Source organism: Pelodiscus sinensis, chromosome 2 (genome assembly GCF_052426305.1).
Source record: "Pelodiscus sinensis isolate ZL-2025 chromosome 2, ASM5242630v1, whole genome shotgun sequence".
Taxonomy (NCBI): Eukaryota; Metazoa; Chordata; order Testudines; family Trionychidae; genus Pelodiscus; species Pelodiscus sinensis.
Window position 1 is genome coordinate 217515691 of NC_143053.1, and position 15012 is coordinate 217530702.

General features: G+C 39.3%; 1 protein-coding gene across 3 annotated transcripts in view; it reads right to left on the reverse strand.

Moving 5' to 3' along the window:
* The window catches only part of CDK14 (cyclin dependent kinase 14), a 530833-nt gene that overhangs the window by 284700 nt on the left and 231121 nt on the right, over window positions 1-15012 (reverse strand). For all 3 annotated transcript variants that reach the window (XM_075922396.2, XM_014569231.3, XM_075922397.2), the window contains one exon: window positions 1359-1453. In XM_075922396.2, coding sequence (XP_075778511.2) covers window positions 1359-1453 — 95 coding nt within the window. The remainder of the gene's footprint in view (window positions 1-1358; window positions 1454-15012) is intronic.

Consider the following 15012-nt stretch of genomic DNA (forward strand, 5'->3'; position numbering starts at 1 on the left):
ATTTTCTTCCACAATTTGATCTGAGGAAGTGGGTCTGGCCCACGAAAGCTCATACCTAATAAACCATCTTGCTAGTCTTTAAAGTGCTACATAGTCCTGTTTTTTGTTCAGCTAGACTACACTAACACGGCTACATCTCTATTACTGACTACAGTACAATGAGAGATATTCTATTGAAGTCAAACCTTCTCTAGTCTCATTTGTTTCATATAAATTACATGTTGTTAGATCCATCTGTGAAAATTGGGAGGTTAATTATGATGGTACATTGCATGATTCCACAGCTAAATGCTAAAGTAGTTCTACACCAGTACCATATGTTTGTCTTAGGAAAATGTAGAAAGATTAATTAGGAGTTCAAGCCCAAGACTTGGGAAAGTAATACTCTGAACACAATTAGATCATTACATTGTGTACTATGCAAATTGAAGTTTTAATTAATAGCTGAAATATCGTTCGGGGGAAAAAAATAAATCTACAAAGCCTAAATTATAGGCATCAGAGCTTCCTTGCAGACACTGCTTATCTAAAGGTGATCCTTTCTGAAACCATGCACTGGGTTGTCACAACAAAAGCCATTTTCACTTGTCACATTGGTTTGATGTACAGATTACCTGTGGAGGATTTTAATCCTATTTGCTCTCCTTTCCTTTTTTTTAATTACCATCTATCATAACACTTTAAAAAAAAACATTCCAACAAATAGGCCAGGCCCAGGCTACATAAACTAGATGAAAAGTCAGTTAAACATTACAGCAACCCAAAGTGTTCTTACAGACACTTAACTGACTCAGACACAGGACTACTTTTCTATTTCAATATATTCCATTACAAAACAAATCCTATTCAATCATATGGATAACACCCATTGATATGTACATGTAACAAAGTTAATGTTAAAGATTTTTTCCCATGTACTTCAATGGACTTTGGATCATTCCCTAAAATTAGGTTTGGCAGAAATAATTTTTATTTTTTCATAAATTCAATGGACAATATCAAAATTGTTTTTTCTTATTTTTCTCATTTTGATCAATTTAAATTTTCACAGTTGCTGGCTATAAGAAAGGGAGGTCAGACAATTAATGTTTAACAGTAGATATTAAGATTCAAAATGTTAAAAGTTTATAATCATTTAATACACACATTTTTGAAAGCTCATGTCAAAATGTTCAAAGTAAACGGCCTTCAATCAAATTCTAAAGTTCTCCAAGCAGCATTTTAATTAGGCTGCCTATTGGTAAATCATAGATGGAATAATTTTTGTTGGCTTGCGTGTGTATGATAAAAATCAATATTTACCAACAAACACTACATTCTTCCAAGCTTACCTATCATGTTAAATTAATTTTACTTACCACATATTCAAACACAAGTGTCAATGTCTCCTTGGTGTGAATGATGTCATGAAGCAGAACAATGTTAGCATGTTTCAGTCCTTTCAAAAGAGAAGCTGTAAAGCAAAATGTGCACACTATAAAAACATGTTACTTTTGCATGAAATAAATATTTTAGAGTGAAGGATTAACAAATTTGTTTTTAAAAGTATTTGGATGGTAATAGTTCACTATAGATTTTTTTTGCCCCAGGTCTACCCAAAATGACACAGCTATTCAGTACTTCTAGTGAACTAAATATTATTTATTTTCACAACTTTAATGAGAATGAAGCCCTCCTTTTCTCAGTGTAGTCGTCTCCATTTTGCGAGTTCAGCTCAACCCTGCTCTGAGACAGAACTAGCAGGAGTTTCACATAAGTGGTCTCTACTGAGTGAATCAAACCATTACCTGCTAGTCTATCAAATGTGTCCATTTTATAATCAAAATTCTTTTTATATCTCAGGTAAAATACTTCTCTGCTAGGATCTGAACATTTTTCAAAACATTTCCCTTTCATAAGCAAAACACAAAAGCAGCTTTCTAATCAAAAGCAAACATGTATTCTGTACATAGCACATTGATAATTACTTCAAATCTAAAAGTGTATGGGAGGGATGTTAACTATTTGCATTAGTCAGTGACAATAGAAAAATTAAGAAGTTTTCATTTTTTTTTTAATGTTATCAACAATCAGGATTTCAGTACAGTAACAGGAATGGATTCTGCAGAAGATTCCCTTCCAAAAATATTTATTTCACAATGCAATGCATATTTAATTCTTTCTCTGCAATGCATAATTAACAAGTTTATTTAATGTTCCACAAAATATGCCATGGTTAAGCAATAGGACATGAAAAACCATGTGTTATCAGTATCAACAAGCCATTGATGCTTTGTCATGCATGCATCTGAGAAGGCTTAATACCAGTGACCATCATGGAGTGTATTCTACACAACACCACATAAATGTCAGTTTCGGTAGTGATTTATTGAGACTCGAATTTTGCCTCTTCCCTGTTGTTTTGAAAAAGAGACAAGCACCTGAGTGTGCCAACATCAGCTTCATGTGAGTATCCCTCTACCATGCACAGGCGGTGGCTCAGACACTTCCATGCCACAGATTAGAATGTACTCTGAAAGGCTGGGGACCCACCCAGGATATCAGGAATTGACAGCCTTGCTCTCAGTGGAGGCAGGCACATATTGCCTGGCATCTTCTTCCTCTCCGCTGCTCTCAGGACTGGGGAGGCTTGGGTCACGAGCCCTCCTCCTTTCCTGCTGCTCCCAGGGCAGGGAGGCTCGGGCCGTGCAGACTCTTCCCTCCCTACTGCTCCAGGGATGCTGGGAAGACACGCTCTTCCCTCCCACCCCGTAGCGGAGTGCTCCTCCTCCTCCTCTCCTCCCCATGATAGGGGGAGGGCCTTAGCAGAAGGGGCTGTAGATGGGGCTGCAAGGCTGCCTCCCCCAGAAACTTCTCAAGTCTTCTCAAATGTTCTCCGTGACAGACAATGTGACAGACACCTCTCCTTTTATAATAGTATAGATTAGCCCCACAAGGAGTGTGTATATATTATATACACCTATTGATTCAGAAAGACTATTCCAAAAGTTTCTGAACTCAAAAGGCAACTGAGGTAGGCACATCTCTCATGCATTGGCCTGCCACAGGAGAGTTCTCTAGGCAGGGCCACTTTATGATAATAAGCTAATGATCCCCTAAAGAAAATAACTCAGGCAGTAACCTGATTAGTGAACAGCTGATAATTAACACTAACATAGGATTATTATTTTTAAAAAATGCTAGCCTTTCTTGATCCTGCAGGATATTAGTTAATTCTGAGGTGCTCATTATGCTGTAACTGGTGTATCACTAGATATTCTATAGTGCCTGGATGGAGAATTTTTTGACCATTGAGAGCCAAAACCAAACTGAAATTTCTCTCTGAGATGAGCAGAATCCCTCTTCCTGCCCCTTTCCCTAGCTTGCACTTCTAACACTACATGCTATCAAGGAATGAACATGGAGGAATGTACCAAGGAGAAAGGAGCTGAGATGGAGCTCACAGAAGGTAAACCGGTTATAGAAAGTTTGCTAAAAAGTTTACGTCTAGTTACAGCATCACTTAACAAGGGTCCAGGATAAGTGGGAGAGGCTCTTTTGGAAAGAAGAGAGGAAGCAAGGAAGATCATAACATAATTATCTCAGCTAATAACCTCGAGGAGGTCTATAATTGTGTTCAATTTGCAGGGTAAAAGCCAACTAAATACACACACTTTGTTTAATGGACAGAAGTGAATAGCAGACAGGACATGCTATTGCCTAAAGAGATACTGAAGCAACTTAAGTATATAAAACAAACAATCCTGTGCCTCTAACTAAAGTAAAGTTAGGTTTCTAGAGATGCAGAGAACAATTAACATGCAATAATTGACTTTTTTCACTTCTGTCCTTGCCCCTTTGCAATCTCCCAACACAAACTCTCCCATAATGAGGGGTGCATTAAAAATAGCGTGACCTCTCAGACTTCACAGTTCAGGCTATCTTCTCCCAGATGGTTATTCCTTCATTGTTAAAACCTCCACATTGGTCATTAAAGCAACATACCCTCAGGTCTTTGTACAATCTCTCTTCCTTAACCTCCTTTACTCCTGCCTCTCATTTTTTTCCTGTCTCTTTTTTCTGGGTCTTCAATATCTATCACAGGCCACAAGAATTACAAAATGGCTGCTATCGGTTCTTTGCCTCTCCTATTAGCCCCACAGAAATAAGTAAATAATAGAGCAGTTTAATATACATGGAAAGCAAAGTTCTTCTTGATTGTCATTACACATGTAATAGTCTGTATTGTGGAAACCACGAATCAGTTCTGCCATCAGTTGTGTTGGGGTAAATCCAGAGTAACAGATGCAGTCCATGGAGTTGCTCTGCATTAACATCAGCGTAACTGATTAAAGCAATCCTGGAGCCAAATTATACCTTTTTCTCTTATGTTTTTGAAAACTGTACCGAAAGATAAAACAAAACATTTTTGACCAATAGGCTAAACATGTATGATTTAATGATTGGTTGCATTTCTACTTTCTACCACTCTCCAGAAAAATCCGTTTTGAAGTGGTATACAAAATCTCGAGCACAAAGACATTCAGAAACATCTTTCAAAACAAATGGTCACAAATAATGGCTGTTACAATTTCACAAGGCATTTTGTGTAAGTTCTTGTAAAGAAGTGGGCAGAACTGCATAAACTCCACTAAATTCAAAGATGAGATCAAGTAACTAATATCTAAAGGCAGGAAGACTAGAGAATCCAACAGCATATGTCTCTGTGACAGACCTGAATTCAACTTTGAAGCTGTGAATACAGTTGCTGTTGGAGCTCAACAGGGAGTCAGGTGCTGCTGCTGCTCCAGCTGTTACAACTAGAGCAAAATATTCTCCTACAGATTGGAAGTGATGATCGCTGGATTTAGTTGACAAATGTCACAGTAAGCATGTTTTTTTGGGGAAAAAATACTAAAATGCTGTTGAAATAGCATTTCGAGAAACCACAACAACTAAGAACATATTTATATGGACAGTATATTTACCATTTTTGCTGAAAAACTAATGATGTAATATGACTTTGATACTAAGTTTTTTTTCATCCTCACATCAAATACGAGGTAAACAGATGGCAGCATTTTTAAATTCATTTCCCCAATGAGTCTTGAATAGCATACTAGCACATAATGTTAGAGTCTTTTAAAAAACAGTATTTGGGCTAAATATTACTACATTTGTTTGGGTGCATAGGTGCTTATTCTCTATTAAATGGTTTTATTTATTCTCATCAGGATAAATCCTGAAATTAAAAGAGTCATTTGGGAGTTGGGCAGTGAGATAAAGCAGTAGTAAAAATTATCACAGAACACCACTCTATGTAACCTACACTGAGTTTGATAATGCATATGCTTGAGCCAATGGTACTAAGCACCTCTCAGGAAAGGGCTAAAGTCTCTCTCTCTCTCTCTCCCTCCCTTGTATATTTTACACCTCTCATGCAAAATGAGTAAGGAGACCATACATGGCCAAGAGTGTTTGGAGAGCTTTGATTGTGTGTGTTAATTAGTGTCTCTCTCACACCATATCACCTTAACTAAAGTGAAAAGACATGAAAGCATTTAATGAATGAAGTTGAAAGACAAGATAGCTGCATCTGAACTTCAAACTATGTTTTACCAGTGATGGGACAAAAAACAAAAAAAATTTCCTCTGAAGCTTCACCCACACACCAAACTCAAGTGGTTCAAGTAGACTGAACCCACAATGAGTTTATAGTTTGGAAAAAAAAAACAGGTAACAAGGTTCTTCAAAACCAACATAGAATTTTGTTGGTACATATCAGAGCATTTGTAATTTCAAGGTGTAGTAGTTGTGGGAAAATTTCCTGCTGGGAAATGTTAGGTTAGCTTGGTTAACTTCTTCAAAGGGTCCATTTCATCCTAGTGACCTCTCTTCTAGGTATAAAGTGGCCCTCAACTTAAATCATCCTGCAAAGAGTCAAGAAACAAGACAGGTGGTGGCCAAAATTGCCTTTGAATAAAGTATTTGCTGGTGCTTCTTTGATGGGTACAGTAAGTTATTTCGCTCAAGGAATACAGAATCACATGAGATGTGATTAACTGCCTGGAATGTTTAGACTCAATCTGCTAAATGAAGATGTGATTTAATATTTTACCATGCACATTTTTGTGGAGTCCCAAGTTCTGAGCCCACCTGATAAGACTGTATATTCTTGAAACAGGCACTATGTATTACAGGAAAGAAAGTATAACTAAAGAGTAAAACATTGGAATAGGAGTCAGGAATCTTGGGTTTTCCTCCTGGCTTTACCACTGTTGTGCTATGACACTCGGCAAGTCATAACCTCATGGTACTTCAGTTTACCCATCTAACATTGAGATAATGTGTTGATGGCATTACTCAGTTGATGTTTATAAAACACTAAAATACTACCTTATTGCAAGGAAAATGGAAAATAGCTGATACGTTAATTGGAATGAGTTATGTTCAGCCATTAGCTGAGTTTTTATATAGCTGTATTAAAGATGTATCATATTTTCAGTTCTGTTAGATTATGTACAGGTACAAACTGAAGGTTAAAAAGAATGACGTGTCATTCACATATTAAAGAGTCAAAATTACAGAGATCTTATGTGCCAGCTGCATCTAGTTGTAAACATTCAAAGCTTGTCCTCGTTTTCTACTTCAGTATTTAAGAAGAAATCAATGATGCAAAATAAAAACATTTCACTGTGTACAGAAAGCAACTATGTCAATTTCTTGTCATATTTTGACATCAGATGTTTGCTACCTTCAGTACTTTCAGTGTTGTATGTTCACATATAAGTGGGGATGGTAGCACGATTTAATATATTTTAAGACTTACCACTATAAAACTCTGTTTTCAGTTGTTTAATAACTGTGTCCATCTGTTTTGGCTAATATTATCCACAATGGGTACCTGCCTCCTGGTGAAATTTTTTTGAAGAAATTTCACAGCCAAAACCTTTCAGCTAATTTTCAAGAACAGTGCTAGGGAAAAATACTCTGGCAATCTTTCCTCTGAATGCCTTTTGGACCATCATGGCTTGTAGGGGAAGGCCAAAATTCTGGCCTTTGAATCATGGTTGTACTTTTTAATTTGTCCTGGATTTTAATCTGTTAGTCTTTAAAGTGCCACAGGACTCCTCTATATTATTTTTTTTTAATTTTTGGCAAATACAGACAAACACAGCCACCCCTCTGATGGATGTACTTTTGCCACACATGAAAATCTGCCCAAATATCCAAAAGATTCTATTTGCAATGAACACAGAAACTTAGATGATTAGGGTTGGAAGAGACCTCAGAAGGTATCTCAAAGCAGGACCAACCCCAATTAAATCATTCCAGACGGGGCTTTGTTAAGCCTGACCTTAATCTCTACGGATGGAGATTCTCTAGGACCCATTCCAGTGCTTCCCCACCCTTCAAGTGGAATAGCTTTTCCTAATAGCCAACCTAGACCTCTCCCCCACACTTGATAACACTATGACTTGTTCTGTCATCTGCCACCACTGAGAATTAGCCTGGCTCCAACCTCTTTGGAGCCCCCCCTTCAGGAAGCTGAAGTTATTAAATCCCCCCTCATTCTTCTCTTCTGCATACTAAATACTTATGTTCCCCTAATCATTTTTGTTACCCTCTACTGGACTTGCTCCAATTTCTTTGCATCCTTTCTGTATTAGGGGCCCAAAAACTGGATGCAAGACTCCAGCACAAGGCCGAGCAAGGTTTACCCCTGCAACAATCTCATCCAAATACCTGTCCTTCCTGTTTGGTCAGTGACACTTGTCTCTCCCTCCCCCTCCTCCCCCCTGCCCCTTCAGGCCTCATGGAGGAGGAAGCTGCCTGATTCAAGTACAGAAGAGACAAGAGCCAGATATGGGAAATGGGGGAGGGAGGACAACATATGAAAGAGGAGTTACACAGATCAACTTAATTCTATCATATTTGAACTTCTGAGTCCTTAATTTTGCAAGCTTACTAATGTTTTAATGTAGTTTTTGTATGATATATAAATATCTTACAGAGTATACAGAGAATATGTGTATATACATACATAGGTAGCATGTGTATTGACATACACACAAAGTAAAATAGTAATTGGGTTAAACACACACAGTAAAGTAGTAATGGGGTTAAACGCTTGTAGAAAAATCTGGCTCCACTGAAGTCAAAGGGCGTTTTGTTATCAAATCCGATGAGGTCAGGATTGTGTGCCTCATGTATCAAACTGTGACAAGAGATCACTTAGCTACACTCACTCTCTCTCTAATGGATTTCTTTTTGTAGATAAGTACATTTTTTCATTTGCTGTAGGTATCCAGAGAGGTCTTGGCATGAAAGGAAAGGGCCATAACTGAAATTCACAGTAACCCAGTTAACTACTAGCATATTTCACTGTCCTACTTAAAATATAGATAGATAGATAGATTTGTAAGAGATTTGTGTATATGTTTGTCTGCGAGTCTGTCTGCAAATACATTTGTTACCTAAACAGTAACACCAAATTTGGTATGCAGCTTCCTCTTATCTTAATTTAAAACAATGTCAGCGTTTGGTTGTGCCAGGGCAATGGGAAATGCCTGTAATTCAATTGCTTTCTATAACAAGAAAAGGGAGGGGGCAGAGAGGAGGGAGGCTATACTGCAGAGTGAATACTGGAGGCAGTATAGAATTCTATGATTCTAGGAATAAAGTGGCCAGTTGAGGGCTGGGTTCGCTATCTTGCCGGCCACCAGCACAGGTAAGTAGTCTCCCTTTGCCAAACCCCTCTCTTTCTCCCGGCACTGCATTTGGCCCAGCGCTGCCCTAGCCCTTGGTCCACAGGAGCCACAAGCCGTCCCCTTCAATTCCCCCGTACCACTGGGCTGCCCAGCTTGAACACCAAAAGTACTGTATGTGAAAGGCACTGTGATACTATTTGTGTCAGCATGCACTCCAGGCTGCAGGGAAAAGGCTTATGGCATATGTTTAGCTATTTTTTAAGAAGGAAGTGAAAAAGAAACCTTTCGAGGATCATGTCAATTTCACTTTTCTGGGTGGGAAGTGCAAGGCACCTTTTTGTTTATAGCTGGAAAATAATGCTGCAACAAGTATGATATCATTTTGTCTCCTATGGATTTAGAGTTCAGAGAAAGGCATTGGTGATGAAGAACAAACCAGAAAAGAACTCCATCAACAATATTTACTAAAACTAATTATTTTTAATAAGAAAGTAAAAATTAGACAAACTAGGTTTTAGTTTACTATTGAAAAAATATAACAGACTAGGAATATGAAAAGATCCAATATTTCTTCTGAAGGAACTCAAATGTGAAATTGTAAATCTACTGACTGTGGTCTGTAACAGCTCATTTAAATCAGCTTCTATTCCAAATGACTGGAGGGTAGCTAATGTGACGCCAATTTTTTAAAAAGGAGTCCAGAGTAGGAAAGTGAATTGTTAGGCTCATGCTGATGGAAGTGTAGAGGACCATCAATCACATCCTTCTCTGTAAGACTGTGGTTCTGGGCATCATTTGTGAAAATGTGGATGGCTTTGCAGGAATGGGCTTTCTAAACTGTGGTGGGACAATAGATATTCCACCACATATTCCAATTCCAATTCAGACCATCTAGCCGCTGAGTATATTAACCCCAAGGGGTATTTCTAAATGGCTTTACAGGTACTTGTAGATCACCATGGGCATTTCATGGACATTTACACAGGCGAGTCAGGAAAGATACATGACACCCACATCTTTCAGAACACTGGCCTGTTCAGGAAGCTACTAGCTGGGACTCTCCTCCTGGACTAGAAGATCACTGTGGGGGAAGTGGAGATGCCCATTTCACTGATTAGAGTAAACAGGGAAGCAAAGGAGGGTCTTTTACTCAATTACAAGTTCCATCAGGGACCATATGTGGCTTGGTTTTATGCAGTAATGGTACCTCTCCCGCTGACAGCACAGCGGGTGAAGAAATGTCAGTCTTCAATGGACAAAGACCATGTTTGTTTTGCCAGCAAATCTGTGAAGACGTGTGGCACAGCAGCTGCATGACACTTGATGAGATCGGAGAGGCAGATTACCGAGATGCAAGAGATTGCATCAATGACCTTTTCAGCATCTGAGTGCCCCTGTGCTGGTAGCAGCAACAGAACCAAGCCTTCTTTCTGTAGCCTACCTACTTCGGGAACTTGCTTGAGCACATCCTGAGACCCAATCCACTTCCCAGGCTCATCATCCGCAGCCTCTGAGGGCTGCGACTGGCTCGCCTCATCAGGGGTACAAAACAGCTCCTGACTGCATCTGTGGAGTCCGAGTCCTCTGGCTCTGGGTCCCTCACTTCCTCTGCACACTTGGACACAACTTCCTCTTACTGGCTCAGTCCATTGTTAGATGGCCTTTGAACTCCCAGAAAATCCACGGGCGTCTTTGGAGCCTCCATGTATATCATCCTGCTCTTTGTAAAATATGCAAGTCATGGATGAAGCACCAGATTGGCGGTTTGCTTCCTGTACCTTCTGGTAGGTATTTCACAGCTCCGTCACTTTGACCCTGCATTACAGTGTATCCCAGTCATATCCTTCTTCAGACATGCATCTTGAGAACTTCCCATAGGTATCATAATTTCTACAGCTAGAGCGCAGCTAGGACTGGACTGCCTCTTCTCCCCAAATGCTGATGAGGTCTAGCACCTCAGCATGGCTCCACACAGGGTAATTCCTAGTGCATGGAGCAGGCATGGCCAGCTGGGAAGAGGTGCTGAGAAACACCATGAGCTGCCGAGCAATCAGGAAAGGGACTTTCAAGTTTCCAGAAGAATGCAAAGGACAGTTCTGGGTTTGGTCACCCAAGAGCAGGGTAGTAGAGTTCAGATGACCAGAGGTGCAAGAACAGGCATTGTAGGAACGATGCGGGAGACCAGTTATGACGCAGTACTACACCGGGGTGTCCACTGCAGCAATCTTCACACTTCTCATTGAGGTGGTTTACTTAGAGTACAGCTACTACAGAGCTAGTGCATATTAAGTGCTTTGCCAGTATGGACACCTTGAAAATTAGAGTGCTGAGGGCTGATTTACTGTGCAGTAATTTTCCAATATAGAATGGGCCATAGTTAAATCCCACACAGAAAGAATAGAACTTCAGATGGATCTCTCAGAACTGGATGACCGGACAACAAAAAGGCAGATGAAAATCAAAGTTGATTAAAACAAAGTAATGCATACTGGAAAACACAATCCCAAATATACATATAAATTATGGGGTCTAAATTAGATGTTACCAGTCAAAAATCTTGGAGTTATTGTGGATGGTTATTTGAAAACATCCTCTCAATGGGCAGCGGCAGTCAAAAAAAGTGAACAGAATGTTGGCAATTATTAAGAAAAGGATAGATAATAAAGCAGCAGATATCATATTACCTCTATATAAATACACGGTTCACCAAAATCTTGAATACTGCATGCAGATGTGGTCGCCTCATCTCAAAAGAGATATATTGAAATTGGAAACTGTTCAGAAAAGGCCAACAAAAATGATTAGGAGTATGGAATGGCTGCCATATGAGGACAGATGAATAAAACTGGGACTTTTCAACTTGCAAAAAAGAAACTAAGTGGGGATATGATAGAGATCTATAAACTCATGACCGGTGTGGAAAAAACAGAGTAAACAACATTTGCTTATTCTCATAATACAAGAACTAGGAGGTCACCAAATGAAATTAATTGGTAGCAGGTTTAAAACAAAGAAAAGGAAGTATTTTTCACATGATGCAGAGTTAACCTCTTGAACATTTTGCCAGACGATCTTGTGAAGGCCAAGACTTTAACAGGGTTCAAAAAAAGAGCTAAATGTTAATGGGGTCTATCAATGGCTATTGGCCAGGATGGGCAGGGATGGTGTCCCGATGCTGTTTGCCAGAAGCTGGGAATGGGTAATGGTGGGTGGACCACTTCACGATTACCTCTCTTGTGCATTTCCTCCGAGGCACCTGACAATGGTCACTATCAGAAGACAGAATACTGGGCCGATAGCCCTTTTACCTGACCCACTATGGCCATACTTATTTTATATTAAGGTTTTAAATGAAATATAGTTACAGCATGAATGATCTATGCACTAACAAATGGCTTTAAGACAGGTACAGTTTTCAATAATTAACAATTAATTTTCAAAGTACTAGAACTCTGGTCTAGAACATTTGCTACTTTAGCAGGGGAAAAGAAGAAAGCCAGGAAATCTCAAGCTCCACAAAAATCTTCTGTCCATGTACTAGGGGCCTCAAAAGTCAAAACAAGTTCCCTGTCTCAAAGAACTTACAAACTAATTTCAGCTATGACATAATGAGGCAAAGAAGAAAGTAAAGAAGAGCTGAAGAAAGGCTAGCCAGGACATCAACAAGATTAAACAATTACTCAGCGAATGCTGGTACCCAGCATTTGGGAATAAGTTTTCCTTGGTCTATTTACTAACCTAACCTAGAAATTGTCTAGTACATGTCACTGTAAAAGTTGGTATTTTGGGAGCACTTGGGACACCAAAGGGACCTAACCAAACTAGAATGAATGGGCAGCATAACTGTAGGTGAAATACAATCTAATTAAGTACGTGGTGATGCACATCTGAAGTGATCATTTCAGCTACTCATACTGAGTTCAAAATTAACTGTAGCCGCTCAAGAAAGCCCTGCTGGTGATTGTAGACAGCCTGATGTAAACATCTGCTCTGTGTGCACTAGCAATCAAAAAGAAAAGAAAACATTGAGCTATATAAGGAAGGGGCTAGGAAGCAATACTGAAGATGCCATTATAAAAAGGTTTTAAAATTGTACTGAGTTCTGTTGTAATTTCCCCACGCCCAGTGGGAAAAAGGTGGTGGTAAAACTAGGAAGGGCTGACTAAAGAGCAGAATAGAGCAGCACAGGGTTTGCCACCAATCACAGGGAAGAGAAGAAGTGACTGAGGAACAAGAACTGCATCAGAAGCCAAGGAGAAGACTCTGAGGTCTCCCCCCTGCAGTTCTTGATATGCTTCATCAAGACAAATTTTTAACTAGAAAAAGAGACATATTCCACTGCAAGACAAAGCATCTCTATATACCTTAACTTCTGCATCTTGTGATTTCAGCATTTAAACAGTGAAGCCCTAATGCTGCATTAATATAGGGTTGTCTTTAACACACGCTACCATTTAATAGTACATATGTGCTGCGAGTAACCTCTAATTATGATCCACACTAATTCTTGACATAGTGTGGATTATCATGGCAAACTCTTGCAATGCCGCACCAAGAACTACTGCCACATTTCTGCCAGTACCATCCTCCTTCCTCACAAACCCTATTATTTCAATATATCACAAGTGTTCCTTCAACACAGAAAGAAACCATTTCATAGCAGTCAGGCTTATCTGTCATAACACATGGGAAACACATGTGCTATCCATCAGCTTTTTTGCCTACTCTGTTGCTCAGCATGATCTCTGGGTCTTGTCTGGGTCCTCGTCCTGTCATTTATTATTATTGTAGTTCATACCATCTATCATCAGCATTAGTAGAAATTATGCAGAAAAAAGAAAAGACAGTAAATTGAGTCATACAATATATACACTGTATATTACCTTTCACTAACACTGGCATATTAAAATCACCCAACAAAAACTGTGTTAACAACAGAACTTTGAAATCTTGTAAAGACAACAGTACAGCAATATAAAACCATGTTTGCCTAGATGGCCATATGCATGTTTACGCCTTGTAAGCCATTTAGTTTAACGTTACAGTTTGCCCCTATATAAAAAACAATATTCCCCCAAGCAAAGAAACAATGTTTATGTTTATTTTAAAAGCAGCTGGCCCTCCAAGGAAGATAAGGAGGTCCTGGAATAGGAAAGACATGCTGAAGGAATGTCTGCTTCACTGAGTTGACACCCACAGCTGACAGTGACAAAGTGATAAGAAACTTACGTGATGCTTAGAAGAGATTTAGTTCTAGTAAATTCTCTATCCTCCTACTCCACCATGTAAAAAACTCAACATCTTCAACTCATATTCTTAATACTTAATTCTGTGCCTACTCTCATGTTCACAACCAAATTAATATAACTTCATAAAAAGTCAACTTAAACAATAACACAATTAAAACAAGTCCAAACAATGTGTGAAAACGAACAGATCTGCCAGTATACTGTAGAAATACCTCAGATTTTGTTAAAAATAAGATGATAGATTACATGCAAAATATAATAACCAAAGCCTTGTTTGCTATATGGAAATATTAAAAACCCTACCTTTTCCCCTTCAAACAACCTTAATCTTACCCCATAGTGATGCCATGCAACAATCACTTCTTTATGATGACTACCTTTTTGCATTTGTGATTCCAGATTAGATAAAATTATTTTTACAGATTCATTACTACAAGGGCCTCATTACATTAGGCACTGTACAGTCACATAGTGAGAGTCCCTGCACCAAAGAATCTGCCATCAAATATCACACATGGAGAGAGGGGCAGAGGCATAAAGAGATAAAGGCCCAGACCTTCAATAGTACTTAGGTGTCTGAACTCCAGCATTTAGGCACCAATGACATTTTCAGAAGTGATGCTCATCTTCTGCCTATCCCCACAGGCACCTGAGTTTCTACCAGTCCACAGTCACAAAGCCCTAATGCTGCCCTACAGCTATCAACCTCCTTGGAGCTCCCCTTGATATTCCCCAGAAGCCTTGAAGTGAGATCCAAACTGGGAGGGAGGAAATGGGGCCCAGTCCTGAACCTGAACATGCTTTAAACACCACGGGGCGTAGGCATTGATAGCTGGGGATGTGGCAGGGTGTCAGCACAGCCCATGCCCAAAAGGCAGCCATGGGCACAGGGGAAAGTAGGATGAGTGAGAAAGGTATTAAGCCTAGGGTTGCCAGGTGTCCAGTTTTGAACTGATTACTCCGGTATTTAAGCTTTCTGTCAGGTATTTTCTAATTAAGTTTTATTATCATCATGAGTATCAGTCTGTAGTTGTGAACTGCCTGGCTGGTAGACACGCTCATACTGCATGAGA